A 17,952-nucleotide genomic window follows, 5' to 3' on the forward strand; every position below is an offset into this window, starting at 1 on the left:
ACTCAGATCTTCTATACTGGTTGAACCAGTGTAACTAAAGAAATTTTGTTTCACAATAAGGTCAGTCCTTTAACCAGACTGCTGGATGTGCCGGTCTGTGGACCTCAAAAAATGCCAGTCAGGACATTTGTGGATGATCTAAAATTGATTACATGACTCCATATTGCTAATTTCAAATACTGTTGAAACAGGAAACTTTTCCTCTCTGTCCTGCCCCTCTATTTCTGTACTTTCACTACATCAGCTTCAAAGATGCTCAGTGAACTCAATTCTTACACAGGTCCCTCTTCATTTGTATGTCCCTAAAAACACCAGATGGACTGGGGGACACTCACTAATTGATTCATGTTTCCTTCTCACTGGGCCCAGCATTGAAGGACAGTACTGGACAGCAGAGGCAGGATTAGGTGTTCAATGCAATTCTCAATTACATAGCATGAGGCAAGCCTGGGCTACAGAAGACATTGCTCTAAAAAGAATTTAATAATCAACACCTTTTGAGAGAAAAGGAATGACACTATTAATAACCTAAACACATTAGAGAACAGAAACAAGCAGAGATAAAAGCAGTAATGTACTTAAAGAAAGTGTTAAAAACAATACCAATAAGTGATATTTTAAAATGATAAAAATAATGCATTTTTAAGATTAAAATATTTAGCTACATTGACTTTGAAAAAGAGTAGGACCTTCTCTAGTAGAGGGAATGTCATTTATAAGAGATAGATTTTGCACAAATGCACTTGTTAACTGCTGATTTCTGTTATAGTCAATAGCCTTTTTCTGAAACCTCTGAGCTGACATAACTGTGTCAAGCAGGACTGAACATATATATATCTGCATAGGACATTTGCTTAATAGAAAATTCATATCCCTTGGTGCAAGTTGAACTTCTCAAATTGTACAACAACCAGTCTGGTCTGTCTTCATTCTTAAGTCATCAGTTAGTACATGCTGGGAAATTACAACATCACTCCCCCTGCTACAATCAGGTCCTTTTTAATAAGGATGACTCCAGCAGCTGATTGCCTACCCTGTTTCCCCCAGCAATGTACACAAGAAACTATTCCTTCTATTCTGGTCTGAAGGTAGAAACCATGCTCCAAATGAAAATTTCTTTCCTTTTACTGCAATGGATCTTCAATTGCATTACTCAAATGGATAATTTTGAAATTCTAAGTTGGTACAATCATTCAACTTAAGATTTTGCAGGTGTAATAAAAAGCATAGTAAGGTCACTGCCCTGGAGAGCAACAGATTGGGACCAAGGCAACTTGTGTCAACATAAGAGAGCTTGTGTCAGAAACATTTTTCTAAAAGGCTGGAAATGTAGCTGTTCTAGAATTAATATGCCTTCTCAGAAAAAAAATCACCCCACACACTTTAAAGATTAATAAAGTAAAATTTCTTTAATGATAGCAGGCATCTGTAGTACAAATTGTTAGAAGGTCTTATTAATGAAAACAAACCCAGGAGCCAGATATTGGGGTGAATGCTGGAAGATCAGAGAGACAGAACACAAGCCACAGCTAACCTTACCTCTACAACTTCCCATCTGATCCTGTTTCCTCAAACAGGAAGCCTCTGAGTCCTCATCTGGAATGAATCTCAGCTGAACTGCTGCTAAAAGCCTAAAAGCTTAACCAGGCTCTGGTTCCTGGTCTTCACGCCTTCTTGTCATCACTTTCTGGAATTAAAGGCATGTGTCACCATGCCTGGCTGGTTCCAGTGTGGCTTTGAACTCACAGAGATCCGGATGGATCTCTGCCTCCAGAATGCTAGGATTAAAGGTGTGTTTGCCATCATTTTCTGGCCTCTATGTCTATCTAGTGGCTGTTCTGTCCTCTGATGCCAGATAAGTTTTTTAGGATGCAAAATATATTGGGGGACACAATATATCACCACATGCATCCATCTCTTGTTTGCATTCCACATATGCTGTCATCCTTGTGTCTTAATTTAGGCTCAGGCTCCAGATTACACTTTGAACAATTGAAATAGAGACAGGCAACTTGCCAGTCTAGTCACCTAGGCAGATGGGAGAGTTACACAGAAAAGATATTCCCAGAATAATTTAAGTACACCAGAACTGAAACAGCAGGATCTTCTTCAGTGACACAGTCCTGAGGTGAAGGTCAGAGGAGATGAGAAAGGGAAGAAAAGTAGAAGGTAGAAAAGATCAAAGCTGGGTTGGGGAGGTTTTGCACAAGTTATGTCTCCTATCAACTAAGTTTCTTAAGAAGAAGAATATCAGCCGGGCGGTGGTGGTGCACGCCTTTAATCCCAGCACTCGGGAGGCAGAGCCAGGCAGATCTCCATGAGTTTGAGGCCAGCCTGGGCTACCAAGTGAGTTCCAGGAAAGGCGCAAAGCTACACGGAGAAACCCTGTCTCGAAAAACCAAAAAAAAAAAAAAAAAAAAAAAAGAAAAAAAAAAAGAAAAAGAATATCGTGTATACTACTTGTGGGGGCGGGGAATGGAAGAAAATGGGAAACTTCTAGGAAGTCAGCAGAAAATATCATACAGTTAGACACCCAGTAATAGGCTAATCAAACAATGCTGCATAGGGGAGCACAGGGTTTCTCAAGAACATTACTAAGCCCCATTACTAAATGGCATTGGGCCGGATAACCATAGACTCATGTGATGAGAAGTATTGGGTTCTCAGGATCTGAATCAACCTCACCACTAAGGCCCTGATTCCAGACCATTGGTAGCTCTCCAAAGCATATTCTTGATTTTACAGAAGGTGCTCTCTTTTATTGTCAATACATTGTGCCCTTAGGGAAAGCTTTCAAGGCCTAGGCCCAAGGCTGTTATTAGCTCTCCCAAGAATTTTCCTCCTCCCTGCCTGAGGGCCTAAATGAAAGCCTTGCTTGATCAGGCAATTCTGTAACACAATGATGTTTTCCTTTTTTTTTTTTTGGTTTTTTGAGAGCTACACAGTGAAATCCTGAAAATGGCGCTATAGACCAGGCTGGCCTCAAACTCACAGAGATCTGACTGCCTCTGCCTTGCAAGTGAGTGCTGGGATTAAAGGCATGTGCCACCACCACCCAGGTAGTGTTTTACTTTTTTTTTTTTTTTTTTGGTTTTTCGAGACAGGGTTTCTCTGTGTAGCTTTGCGCCTTTGCTGGAACTCACTTGGTAGCCCAGGCTGGCCTCGAACTCACAGAGATCCGCCTGGCTCTGCCTCCCAAGTGCTGGGATTAAAGGCATACGCCACCACCGCCTGCCGTGTTTTACTTTTAAAATAGTTGTTATCTGGTGTCATAATGCCCATCTCGCAGAACTATGCTTTTCTGAAGAAAAAAACTGGAACTTTATGGCACACCAGGACTTAAGGTTGATTGTGATCCTGCAATACTTCAATGAACAGCTTGTTAGAGTCCTATACTTTGATACAGTGTTAGGCCTAGTGGCTGGTTGTTAATCAGGAGTGGCTCCTTTGTAATGGCTTGTAGCCAAATGTCTGAACAATCTTGATGAACAAATGAGTATCCTACTGTCTTAATCTCTAACAGGCCTGGCTAGAATATACTTACTTTGAGGACTTTTTGATGCAGTCCACCCTTAGCTAAATTCAATTTTGTGAGACTTGCTATTACCTAAGAATTAGTAAATCCTTTATATCACCATTTCTCTTCTTCTTCATTGCACCTTAGTAGTGGAATGCTACCCAATATATGAGATGCCTTTTACAACCTTCACAAAATTAACTATAAATGAATCTTACTCATGAAAGTTAAATGTGGAGGTGGTTGTGGTACATGGCTTTAATTCCAGCACTCAAGAGGCAGAGGTAGGCAGATCTGTGAGTTCAAGGCCAACCTGGTCTACAAAGTGAGTTCCAGCACAGCCAGGACTGTTTCAGAGAGAAACCATGTCTCAAAAAAAAAAAAAAAAAGTTAAATACAAAGTGCTGAACCTCTAGAAGGTAGTGGAGAAACTAGGCCTCTCCAAATTTGACAACCTGCTTTTGATGGATGCACCAAAAGAATGATGAAGTTGACTACAAAGATATTTCTACACACAACTCCCTGCTTCCCATTCTATGAGCAGATCAGCCCACAGAGCAAAGTTATTCAGAGGCCTGCCCTGGGACTAGGAAGTTTCAAGGACCATAGGAGATCACACAAGACAGGGATTTTGGCTGATGGTTCCCATCCAGATCTGGGGAGGCCCTACCACACTGGCTGCTGCACCTCATCATCTGCCCTACCCCATCTGGGGACAGCCGCACCTCACTCACCATGTTGTGGTTTCCCAGCTTGGCCATGCTCTCTGCTCAGCTCCCTGCAGCAACACTCACAGCACAGGACAAAAAACTACTGGTGCCAGATTCTCTTCAAAGTCAAGCCTTAAGATGGCTACTGGGACCCTGCACCACTTCTGACTGGCAAGTCATCTGGAGAGCCTGATTGGCTAGTGAAACCTGACTGACAAGAGCACCTCCCATAGGGTTATACTATGCCTAAAAACAAAGCACAATGGTTCCTGACCCTATTTTCCACTCCAGACAAAGACATTTACTAACTCAGCAGAGATATGCATTTCAATACCATTTGCACTGGCTGCAATAGCTGATCTTGCTATCCTCCTGAATGCCATAGGCTCTTCCCACTCTTCCTTCTGGACACAATGTGGCTAGCTTACACAGCCCATTACACAATGTGGAGTAGAATGGTTCACCTCTCCCCCAGGAGGAAAAATTTCCAGAATATTAGTAATTAAGAGAGATTTTAGAACAAAAAAGGAGATGTTTGTTCTGTTGCTTCATGCTGAGGTCAGATGAACTGAAGGTACCTTTTACCTGGTTGTCACAGGGTCTTCAGACAACCAGGAGAAAAAAAGAACCAGATGACAAACCAGAGACATTTCTTTCCATCATCTTTATAATTTATATATTTTCCTGCATGACTTTGAGGTGAGAATGTCCCTAAATTTCCCTGCTTTTACATTGTGATTGTGTTCAGAAGTGGATTTGTTAACTGAACCTGCTTAGGAAGAGGAAGAACTCTTCAAAAACATGTCCAGACTCCCTAAGTAAAATCCACATGCTTACTTTGTTAACATTTGTTTAGAAGTAACTCTCATGCTCTCCTTGCCTTCTGCAGGCAAGAAATTCTTCTCATTTCTTCCCTCTTGTCTTTTGTAATGGCTATTCTTGGCAGTCCAACTGACTACCTCTGGAATTAACCAATACACAAGGAATTGGGTATACCTGTGAGGGATTTTACTTTATTTAATATTTTTGACATGGGAAAACCCTTCATTAATCTGGATGTTTTGAGGTAATAAGATCCATGTTTAATCTGGGTCAGACCTTCTGGTGGCAGACTACATATATAAAAGATATTGAAGAAAAAAATCTCTTTCTATTTGATTGATTGCCCTGATTGTGGCAGGGATGGTCATTCCTTTATCATCTTTATAGCCCAGTTCTTAGTAATTCTGATGAATACTGAAGACCATACCAGACATCCAGCCTCATGGATTGAAGAAATACTGAATTCTTCAACTTTCCATTGGTAGACAGCAAATGTTGGACTGGACCACAGCCTGTGAGACATTTTAATAAATCCACTTTCTAAATACATACAAAGATTTATTCAATCAGTTCTGTTCAATCAGAGAACCTTGACTAATATATTGTTGTGTTTTCTATTCAGCTGCCCACTGAGTAAGATGTGCTAGCTAACAATAGTGCTCATAAGGACATTCATCCTTCCTTAACTTCCCTCTAATCCACCTATTGTGAACACTACACTTTTTATTTTTGTTAAACTGTCAAGAGATTAAAATGAATTTAAGAAGAAAACTCCTAAAACAATGGAGCCTTCATTCAGCCTTCTGATGGGAGAAAGACCTATTTTTATGAGTCTGAACATGTTCATGTAGTGTTCTCCAACTTCTTAAGCATTCTCAGTTAACACATTCACTTCTGAACATGATCACAATGTAAAGAAAGAGACATTTGGGAATATTCTCACCTCAAAATCATGCAGGGACATATATGAATTATGTAAATCATGGAAAGAAATGCCTCTGGTATGTTCATTTTGTACCTCAAAGTCTTAGCTGAAAATCAAGGAAATAACACTGTTAAAGTAAATTGCTTTGGAGCCTATGATATATGTCAATCATGATGTTTCATCTAATAGATAGATGTATCGATGTCATAATTCTCATGAAAAAACAAGGACAGAGAACACAAATACATAAAATGTAAAGGAAAAGTCACCTATCAGCATTGTGGTCACTGCTCATAGATGGATGGCTTTGCTGACCTATTTTGAGCTCAGAACAAGGCTGCTTTTGCCTCTGTGCAGGTTGGCTCAGATGAAGGCCACAGCTCTTTCCATATAGGACAAAAAGTTCATTTTAACTATCCTTGGCTGCTGTCTGTCTCAGTTCTGAGACATCACGGTAGACAATTTCATTTTTTCCCTTTTTTCTGTTTTAAATCTCTTTTTACTTTGGTCATGCAAGTGTTTTGTCTGTATGTGTCTGTGCACAGTACCAACAGTGGCCAGAAGAAAGCAAGAGATGCCTGAGACTGAATTTACAACAAATGGATGGCTACATTGTGGGTACTGGGAATAGAACCAGATCCTCTGTTTCAACACCCAGTACTATTAATTGCTGAGCCCCTCTTTCTATTTAAATCTTTCTAGCACCTCTTTTTATTTAAAACTTATTTCTATACATTTTATTTAAAAGATATTACACTACTTTACTCTTTCTTCACTCCATCCCTTCTCAAATACTTTGCTTCCAACTTCTTCCTTGTAAAATATGTATGAACAACCTGCTGAGTCTGTTTTTGCTGGTTGTATGTATATGGTTGCAGGGCTGACTATGTAATAGAGAGGAGTAAGAAATTATGCATTAGTGACACTGAAAAGGACTCAAACTTGTATGTCAAAGATCACTATTAAAAGTGTGTTTCAGTAGGAGACCTTGCAGATGTCCATGAATTGATAACCAGGTTGTGCTCATTTTGAACAGCAAATAGGGCAGAGGAGTAGTCTCATTTCTATTAAATAAATAAAATAACCTGACTCAAGAACAACTTTGAGAAAAAAATATTCATTTGACTGATAATTTATGATATATCCTTTTCAAACAAGATGTTTCCATGTACGGTCCCCAAAGTCTCATTTAATGATAACATAAAACACTTTCAAATTCTTAAGTCCTATAGTCTTTAAAAATCCCAACATTTAAAAAGTCTATAGTCTCCTAAATGTATATTCTGTGAAAAAAATGAGTAACAGCCGAGTCCACTGTTTTCAAAAAGGGAAGAACAGGAGCACAGCAAATAATCACTCACATTTAAGGAAACGAAAACAGGAAGCAATGCTCCCATTCTTCCCTTTTTTAATGGCTTCCTATATCACATTGTGCAAATTCTGAGACCATTAATGATATTCTGGGCTATCATTGCCAAGGAGGCTCCATGTTTCAGGCTTTGCCATCCCTAGCATACACAGCTTTTCTACCATGCCAGTTCTATTTCAGACCTGGAGCTGTCCTTGGTTATCTTATGGTTATTGAATCTGCCAAACCTTCAGATGTCCACTGTAAGCAGTGACCTCTCAGGCCTTCTTCGCAAGTGTTTCAAATCTGTTATAGGTCATCAGTTCTACATGAGCCCTTCAATCTTGGATTGGCAATCAAGACACTGAGGCAGAAGAATCCCAGCAAACTACAAAATAGTCTTGGCTCTAGTCAGATAGCAAGCAAGGGTAGTTTCTATTTTTTCAACCTACTGTATGTGGATTCTAATATCAACCTGATCATACTGTATGAAAAGTCAAGAGCCAGAGAATGATAAGTGTTGGTCCTTATTACATAATCCAGGACTAAGACTATATAATGGAATTTTGTTATCCCTCCTGGAAAGAAGAAAGTCTGCTCATCTCAATGAACTTAATATACAAAGTAATCACTCATAAGCATGCCCCACAGAATAACATGATCTACAGAAGCTCTCACAGGTGTGCCTGGAGGAGTGTCCCTTGGCTGACTCTAGATCTTACCAAGTTGAAAATCATTATTAACCATCACACAAAATTAATAAAATTTGCTTTGTAGGAAAAAAAAACTTCCTATTTTTAGTGATATCTCCAATACCAATGAGCCATGTTTGAGGCCAAAGTTTGTAAAACCTTTTGGGTATGGACTTATTCCTTTTGTAGATTTAAGCAACAATTTTCTGAGGACTGCCAGGGCAGAATTGTGAACCTTATGGAGAGTAAGGCACAGTGCAGAACTCTTCTGACTCATAATTTTACCTTATTAAATCAGAATCCCATCAAGCCTCCTCAGAAACTGACCTATGATCTTGTTACCAAAAAGAAGGAGAGAGAAACAGACAGACACTGAGAAAAGGGAGACAAAGAGAGAGTCCCTAAGAACTTGAAATAGATCTTACAAAGTCACCAAAACTGTAACATGGCTTTCTATCAATTCCATGTTGCTCTCCCTAAGAAGATCACACTTTCCCAACTTTCCTTTTGCTAATATCTGTGCTAAATCCATGATAAACATCTATTTTTACCCAGGTGTGGTCAAGTGAGGAAGAGCCAGTTTGGCCTGTTCTCCCTTGGCTGAGTGGGAGCCAGTGGCCAGATGTAGAGTTCTGCGTGTTTTTGTATGGTACTTCATGGTCCAGCGTGGTTCTGCACATCCTGCATGCTCCATTGTGTTTCTGCATGGTCCTGCACTGTCTTTGCAATTTCTGGGCTGGCTGGCAGGCTTTGTGTAACTTCACTCCGAAGGCTGCATCTATGGGGAGCATTGGGACTATGACTGTGCTTTGAAATCACCTTGTTGTTGACATCACTGTGAAATGCTGCCATCCTTAGTGATTATGTTGTTGCTATGCAACAAATATTTGCCAAATTCAGATAGCCATGGTTCCGTATCTTTTGCATTTTCCAGAAGAATTGCACTTTGAACTTTTCATGTTTAAATTTAGGATACATGTGACATTAATTCTGTGGAGCTCATAAACCATATCTCCTATGTAAAGTAGCCCTCCAAAGCTAAAATGAGATGTGGTTTTGGTACTGGATTATGTAATAAGGACCAACACTTATCATTGTCTGGCTCTTGACTTTTTATACAGTATGATCAGGTTGATATTAGAATCCACATACAGTAGATTGAAGAAATAGAAACTACCCTTGCTTGCTATCTGACTAGAGCCAAGACTATTTTGTAGTTTGCTGGGATTCTTCTGCCTCAGTGTCTTGATTGCCAATCCAAGATTGAAGGGCTCATGTAGAACTGATGACCTATAACAGATTTGAAACACTTGCGAAGAAGGCCTGAGAGGTCACTGCTTACAGTGGACATCCAAAAATTATTCTTTGACTTCTACACCTAAACCTATGACACACATGCACATTTTTCTATACATAAATGAGGACATACATACAAACAGATAGAAGTAAATAATAAAATTGCAATTTGATGATATGGCACACAACTTTTATTCCAATATTTGGATAACAGAGGCAGGCAGAGTTCTGGGAGTTTGGGGCCAACCTCATATATATTCTGAGTTCAAAGCAAGCTAGAAATACAGAGAGAAACCCTGTCTCAAAATAAAATCCCAACTCTGATTGTATTGACTCATCCTGAAATTGTTTTCCAAAATGCACTGAAGTATTCCAGCTTAATCTGTAGAGGTCCTGAGGTTAAGGACAGTAACTCTAAAAGTCATTTCTGGTGTCAGCCACTGGTCCCTGTCAAATCATTAACAGAAATGAATATAGAGAAGGGTGATAATAGAGCCAGTTAGATCTCCTTGAATTTTGTCTTCATAATGAATATGATACAAAGACCATTCTCAATAATACACACACACACACACACACACACACACACACACAAAATCACAAATATAGTTGAATATAATTTTGCTCTGTTGTTTGAGACAAGATCTCATTAGAAAGCTCCAGCTAACCTTAAACTCACACTTAATAGTTTAATAAATAATATATATTGAACATATGGAATATATAAAACAAATATAAACTAATATATATTGAACATATAAAACAAATTCCAGTAAACATTTCATTCTATACCATTGGCTCAGTATTCAAAACATGTTTTCTATACAAGAGGGAGCTTCCAAACGTCCTAACCCTGACTTTTCTAACTACAATCTATAGGAACAGCAATAATTTATAATATCAACAAACTCCATAATTCTGATAATAGCCAATATAACTAGATTTTTAAATACAAAAAAGCAAATGCCTCAAAACAACAGCTATGAGTTAGTTACCTTGTAACATTTCCTGCATCCAATTCTCACTTAAATGACCTTGGCAAGCTGTTCCTGGATTATTCCCTTGATCCTGTGCTGTGGGATGTACGGCAAATGTGTTGCTAATTAATCAATAAAACACTGATTGGCCGTTGGCTAGGCAGGAAGTATAGGTGGGGCAAGGAGGAGAATAAAGCTGGGAAGTGGAAGGCTGAGTCAGAGAGACACTGCCAGCCGCCACGATGAGAAACAGCTTGTGAAGATGCCGGTAAGCCACGAGCCATGTGGCAAGGTATAGATTAATGGAAATGGATTAATTTAAACAGTAAGAACAGTTAGCAAGAAGCCTGCCACGGCCATACAGTTTGAAAGCAACATAAGTCTCTGTGTTTACTTGGTCGGGTCTGAGAGGCTGTGAGACCGGCAGGTGAAAGAGATTTGCCCTGACTGTGGGCCAGGCAGGAAAACTCCAGCTACAATCCTGCCATTCCTAACATCTACAGCAGCAGCACTATGAACTCCACCTCTCTGGGTTTCATCACCAGCCTTTGTTAACTCCTTGTCCAGCTTGATTCAAGTACGAGGGGTTTCCAGGGAATAGTTCCATGACTGCAAATCATCAGGGCAGGTGACACTCCATGAATACCCCCTTCAGCTCCACAGACATTTGAGATAAGCAGGACAAGAGCTGGGTTAATGCACAGTGCCCATGAGCTTGTGCAGCCCTGCCTACCTGCCTCCTTGGGCCAATCCTGCAAAACACTTACCAAACACAACCTCTCCCTGAGAGAAACCAGGCAGGAATTTCTCCCAGTCTTCTCACAAGCACAGCAATTTACCAATGCACCCCCAGACAAGACCCTCACAGACACACCCACACAACATGTTCAGTCATTCCCCCTCCCTGGCAATGCCCTTCCAGACATTATATTTAGCCAGACTTAGAGAACCTGGGAATCCTGTGATAACCTCAGTTTTAAGGAAAGAGACAGCAAGGCGGCCCATCCAGTGCACTCACAGGCCCCTGGAATAGGAGACCCTGACCTCCAGATCTGGAATCATACAGGAGCTGGGAACCCAGAGTCACATCTGCAAATGTGGATAGACCCCAAGCCCTGCAAGAAGATCTCAGATGAAGGAGAAAATAAGGTCAGTACACATACTAACATACAAGGTTCAGGGGAAGAACCTAATGAGACCCTCACCCTAGAAAAAGTACTACAGGAAACTAGTGACTATTAAGAGGGAAAATTGTTTTTCCCAGGAATGAGCCTCCTAGTTGGTTATCTAAAACAAAGTGGCCTGCACTAAAATCATATAATTAGAAGAAATACCAAATGGACTCAGCAGCTCATATTTATTTATGTGCATAGACATATAAATAAGAAAAGTGAAACAACCAGTTTGAGACAGAGTAAGTGAGGGCATGTAGCATGCTTTCTTTTGGGCCACTAATCAGCTCCCAAATCATGAAACAAAGACTTCTTATTAATGATGAATGCTTCATGTCACATGGATTATGGCCCAAGACGTAGATTCTGCACTATCCACCCACACAACACCATGCATACCTGATAAACCTCCACAGCTCAGAAACTCCTTTTGTCCCCTGGAATGAAATTTCACTGCAAAACAACATTGTGGCTGCTGGTAGCAGAAAGTTGGAAGCATTCTAATCATATATTGCTGAAAGATGATCCACATCACCATCTTTCTACCAGTTTCTATGTTTTGTGTTTTTTTTTTCCTTTGGTTTTTCGAGACAGAGTTTTACTGTGTAGCTTTGCGCCTTTCCTAGAACTCCCTCTGTAGTCCAGGCTGGCCTTGAGCTAACAGAGATCTGCCTGCCTCTGCCTCCTGAGTGCTGGGATTAAAGGTGTGTGCCACCACTGCCCGGCCAGTTTCTAAATTATTTGTAGCATTTATAATACAAATGTAAAAGAGCAGTTCAATGTTCACAACTTGTAGAAACCAGACATTCAGTTTTCTAATATTTCTTCTCACTCCACACCAAAAGCATACCCATGTGTGCACACTGAACAGTGATACTATTACCATCATATCCTCCTATGCCAGGGCTGCAGAGTTTCCTCCTCCCAGGAAATTCATCCACAGGGAAGCTCAGAAGACAAAGACAACTGCTGAGGGCACCATATGGACCAACAGAACCATAGTCTGGCTTGTATTCCATCCAAATTCCAGTAGAAATGACAGATCAACAGACCTCTGAACCCCCTACAGTACCCTGAATCCCCTACACCCACCATGGTTTGGCTCGTGGTCTTCCTTACAACTCCCTACAGCAGAAGCAAAAGAGAAACCTAGAAAGAACCTTCAAGCTACCTGCCACTAGGACTTCTGATTGCTAAGCCTTCCCAGAGTCCCTCATTGGCTAGGGCTATGCAGTTGGGTCTCAGAATATTAACAGCTACCCTACTGGGTGATCAGAGAACAAATGATTCAGAAAGCACAGTTCTTTTAGCTCTGCTCTTCCAGTCCAGCAAACAGGGCCCTAGTCATGAAAGTTTTTATTATAGTAGACATTCTTCCACTCTCCTAGATCACATCCTATTCCTTGTCCAAAGCACAGATAATTTTTTTTACACATTCTATTATCTGGACTGGTAGGATTTGCTGGGCTGTATACCTAACAACGAGCAGCAGAGGCAGGATTAGGTGTTCAAAGCAATTCTCAATTACATTGCATGATGCAGTGATATTATAAGCTCATAGTCCCCCACACCAAGATGGCAGAGCCTCCTCCTCTCCAGGGAATCCACTCAGCAAAGCTCAGAGGACAAGGGCCTCTACCCAGGTTACCACAAAAGCAACAGAAGGTCATTCTGGCTCATGGTTCATCCCAGACCAAGCAGCTCTGACAGCTCAGCCAACCTGTTCTTCCTGGTCTGGTGACAGTGGTCCCCACACTCAGCATGGCATGGCTTGTGGAATTCCTTACAGCTCCCTACAGCAAAACAAGAAGAGAATCCTGGAAAGAACCTGTAAGCTACCTCCTATTGGTGTTCCTGATTGCTAAGGCTTCCCAGAGTCCCTCATTAGCTAGGACTACCCAGTTGCATTTCAGAACATTAGAAGTTATTCTACTGGGTGAGCAATGATCAAATGACTCAGAGAGCAAAAACCTTCTCAGGTTTTTCTTTCCACAGTATGGTCAGACATGATCCTAATCTGGGGATTTGGTAGTTTAGTAAAATTCTACAATCTCCCAGAGCATTTCCTCTTCCTTTTGCAAGGCACAGGGTCTTATGTGTTCACATTCCATTACACACTCAATGTTCAGTGTAGCCAATTTTTTACTTCATACCTGGGAGGTCCTGCAACCAAACACAGGTCACATTAAAACAGTAAATGTTGTTGAACAAGAAGAGGCCATGGATTAGAACACAAGGAAGGGCTTATGGGAGGGGTTGGAGGCAGGAAAGAGATATTGAAAATAATGTAAACATAATCCCCAATAATTTTGTTAAAAAGTTGAAACAGGCTTTATGGCCATGTGCTCCAGAGGCTAGGGATTTGTATTCAAGCACACCAAGTACTACTCACATCATTTCTCTCGGGGTATACATCTTAAACCTGGAAAACACAGTCATGTATTAGACAGGGTCACATTTTATCCACTTCTGCTATTTAGGTTGAATTGGTGTAACTGTAGTAATTTGGTTTCACACACATTCAGTTCTTTATCCACATTCTTGATTGATTGGTCTGGGGACCCAAGAGCTGGCCAGTGGTAACATCTATTGATCATCTAAAATTGATTACCTCACTAACATCATCTACTGTCACAGCAGGAATGCTTTCACGCTTCTTCTTGCCCATCTCTTTCTATCCTGTGACTATATCTGTTTTCCAATTGGTGAGTGAACACAATTCTTACAAAGGTCCCACTTCATTTTTAGATTCACAATAAAATCTTGAGAAGTTGAAGGATACTCATTTACTAATCTATTTTTCCTTCCTACAGACCAGACAAGGCCCAGTTTGGAAGGAATTTCAGAACTGTCTTCCTAGTAGTGAGCAGCAGAGGCAGGATTAGGTGTTCAAAGCAATTCTCAGTTTTATGGTGTGAGACAACCCTGAGCTACAAGAGACATTGATCTAAACAAGTGATTCTCAACTTTTGAATGTTGTGACTTTTTAATATAGATCCTCATGATGCAGTGATACCCCTAACTATAAAAGTATTTTCACTGCCTCTTTATAACTATATTTTTGCTACTGTTATGAATTATATAAATATCTGTGGTTCCTAATTATCTTAGGCCAGTCCTGTGATACAGTCATTTGATCCCTCAAATGGAGGCATGATCAAGGTTGATAACCACTGCTCTAAATTGATATAAATAAAAAGATAAACAGCACTTCAGAAAAAAAATGGAATGAAATTCTTAAACTGAGGAACATGGAAAAATAGAAAAAAAAAGCAGCAATGCATGTAAGAAAATGAATTTTTAAAATAATATCAGTAATTGATGTTTTAAAATGATAAAAAAAATACTTGGAAGAAAATTTATCTATACTGACTTTGAAATGGAGTAGGCACCTCCATAGTAAAGTGAATAGCATTAATGAGAGATTGTATGACATTGTCCCATGTAAAATGTTAGTCACTGAGTGTTGTAAGATGACACATAGACTTACAGCCATTGGCTTATGTCTCAAGCCTCTGAGCTGATTTAACTGTGTCAACCAGGATTGCACATATCTGCATAGGAGAGTTCGCTAATTGGAAACTGAATACTTAGCAGTTCAAGCTATCCTCTCTAAATAAACTGTACACCCACCAATACTGTCTGTCTTCATTCATATGGAAGAAATTAATACATGCAGGAAAATTACAGAGAGAGTCACTCACCATGCCCCATCAGTCCTTCCTTGTAATGGAGACCCCTGCAGCTCACTGCCTTCAAGTTCAGTCATGATCAAGCTATTATCTAGTCTGTTTCCCCCTGCAGTGTACACAGTACACTGTTCCTTCTCTTCCGCTGGTCTGAAGGGAGAAGCCATGCTCCACACACAAATCCTTTTCCTGTTCCGCATTGGACAGCCCACTATATGACACAAACTGGTAATTTTAGAACTTTGTGGTGCTGCAACTTTATAATCCAAGATTTAGGGTTGTTAGTCAGGAGGATAACAAGGGCAATGCCCTGTGAGGCCACAGACAGGGTTCTAGTTCACCTCAAGTAACATCAGAGACCATGACTAAAAACTGGTTTTCAAAAAGACTTGAGATGCCCCTGTTCTAGAATTAATATACCTTTATGGCATATCAGGATTTAATGTTGTTTGTGACCCTGTAATGGTCCCTTGAGCACCATTTGAGGCCTGTTTATAAATGGAGAGATGGGCCTTTCTGCTGATTATAAATCAGGGTTGTCTCCTTTATTATGGGAATGTAGCTGGTTAATCCTGAGGAACAAACATTTATATCTTATCAGATTTATCTCTAACAGCATATTACTTATCTTTGGGGGAATTTGGGATGGAACCCTCACTATATTAAATGCTACTTTGTGAATTAATATGTCCAAATAAGTGGTAACACCTTGTACCATAAATTCTATTACCATTAATTCTACTTTTCTACATCTCATTTTAGCTTTGGAGGGCTACTTTACATAGGAGATACTGTTTATGAGCTCCACAGAATTAATGTCACATGTATCCTAAATTTAAACATGAAAAGTTCAAAGTGCAATACTTCTGGAAAACGCAAAAGATACGAAACCATGGCTATCTGAATTTGGCAAATATTTGTTGCGGAGCGACAACATAATCACTAAGGATGGCAGCATTTCACAGTGATGTCAACAACAAGGTAATTTCAAAGCACAGTCATAGTCCCAATGCTCCCCATAGATGCAGCCTTCGGAGTGAAGTTACACAAAGCCTGCCAGCCAGCCCAGAAATTGCAAAGACAGTGCAGGACCATGCAGAAACACAATGGAGCATGCAGGACGAGCAGAACCACGCTGGACCATGAAGTACCATACAAAAACACGCAGAACTCTACATCTGGCCACTGGCTCCCACCCAGCCAAGGGAGAACACGCTAAACTGGCTCCCATGACTGAAATGACCACTCCTCCCAGTCTGGGGACAGCAGCTCTTTACTCACCATGTTGTGGGTTTTCAACTTGCCCAAGCTCTCTGCTCAGCTTCCTGCAGCAGCACTCACAGAACAGCATACAAAACCAATGACGCCAGCTTTTCTTCAAAGCCGAGCCTGAAGATGGTGACCGGAAGGACCCTGCACTACTTCTGACTGGCAGGTCGCCGGGAGGGCCTGATTGGCTAGTGAGGCCTGAGTGACAAGAGCACCTCCCATAGTGTTACACTGTGCTTAAAGTCACAGTACACTGGTTGCTGATCTGTCATCAACCCAGACCCAGAACTTTTCTGAATTAGCAGAAATTTGCTTTTCAATAGCACTTGCCCTTGGCTCTAATAGCACACCCTGCTCTCTTCCTTCCCTCCATTGTCACTTTCCTTTCTACCTACTGGACACAATGTGGCTAGCTAGCTTGTGCAGACCACTATGCTATGTGGGGTAGAGTGATTCCCTGTTACACCGGTGGAAGAGTGCCCAGAATATTAACAACTAAAGAGAGACTTAAGCACACAAAAGGAGATGTTGGTTAGGTGGCATCACAATGAGATCAGGTGACTTGAATGTACTTTTTGCCTGCTTTTCAGAGGGACTTGGGACAACCAGGAAAAAGAGCAGGAACCAGATCACAAACAAGATAATAGGTCTTTCTCTCATCAGAAAGCTGGATGATGGCTCTATTGCTTCAGGAATTTTATTTCTGAAAATCAGAACAAACTGTTGGCAAATTAAATAATAATAAAGTGTAAACTTCATGGAAAGTTGAATACTTACAGAATAATGGAGCTAGGAAGAATGTGGTTTTGTGAACCAATGCTAGACAGCACATCTTCCTCAGGGGGGCAGGTGAAAAAAAATGCAACTGTATTATTCAAGGTTCTATACATGAACAGCAGTGGCAGAGTGAATCTTTCTGTGTATGTAAAAAGTTGATTTAATAAAATGTCTTACAAGCTGTGTTCCAGGTAGTCAAACAATGGCTGCTACCAATGGAATGTTGAATAATAAAGTTGTTGTTCAGTTCATGAGGCTAAATATTTTAGCTGGTCTTAAGTATACACCAAAATATAAAGAAAGTAGGCTATAATACTGGTAAAGGAATGAACTTTGTAGCCAGTGTTAGGTCAAGGAGTTAAAGAGAGAGACAGAGCTCCCTCCTTCAATATATTTTATATGTGCAGGTTTCCATAAGAGGTGTAATCCAGACTAAAGGTGGATCTCAAACTTCATTTGATTTTTTTTTTTTGGTGTTTTTGAGACAGAGTTTATCTTTGTAGCCCTGGAACTCATTCTGTAGACCAGGAGAGCCTCAAACTCAGGAAAATCCAACTGTTTCTTCCTCTTGAGTTCTTGGGTTAAAGGTGTATATAGCCACCAAGCAGATAAAATAGGATTTCACTTCAAATGATCCAAATGAAAAATAGGTCTTTAATTTCAAAACATTAAAAAAAAATTCTTCACAGGTACACCCAACTGTTCGCATTTTAGTTAATTCCAGATGTAGTCAGTTTGACTACCAAGAATAGCTGTCA

At 40.4% G+C, this 17,952-nt stretch overlaps 1 protein-coding gene across 1 annotated transcript in view; it reads right to left on the reverse strand.

Moving 5' to 3' along the window:
- Positions 1-16,552, reverse strand: part of LOC131900988 (zinc finger protein 431-like) — a 93,534-nt gene extending 76,982 nt beyond the window's left edge. The window contains exon 1 of the mRNA XM_059252302.1: positions 16,430-16,552. Coding sequence (XP_059108285.1) covers positions 16,430-16,432 — 3 coding nt within the window. The 5' untranslated portion in view covers positions 16,433-16,552. The remainder of the gene's footprint in view (positions 1-16,429) is intronic.
- Positions 16,553-17,952: the final 1,400 nt, after the last annotated feature.

The sequence above is a fragment of the Peromyscus eremicus genome, unplaced genomic scaffold, assembly GCF_949786415.1.
Source record: "Peromyscus eremicus unplaced genomic scaffold, PerEre_H2_v1 PerEre#2#chrX_unloc_1, whole genome shotgun sequence".
Classification (NCBI taxonomy): domain Eukaryota; kingdom Metazoa; phylum Chordata; class Mammalia; order Rodentia; family Cricetidae; genus Peromyscus; species Peromyscus eremicus.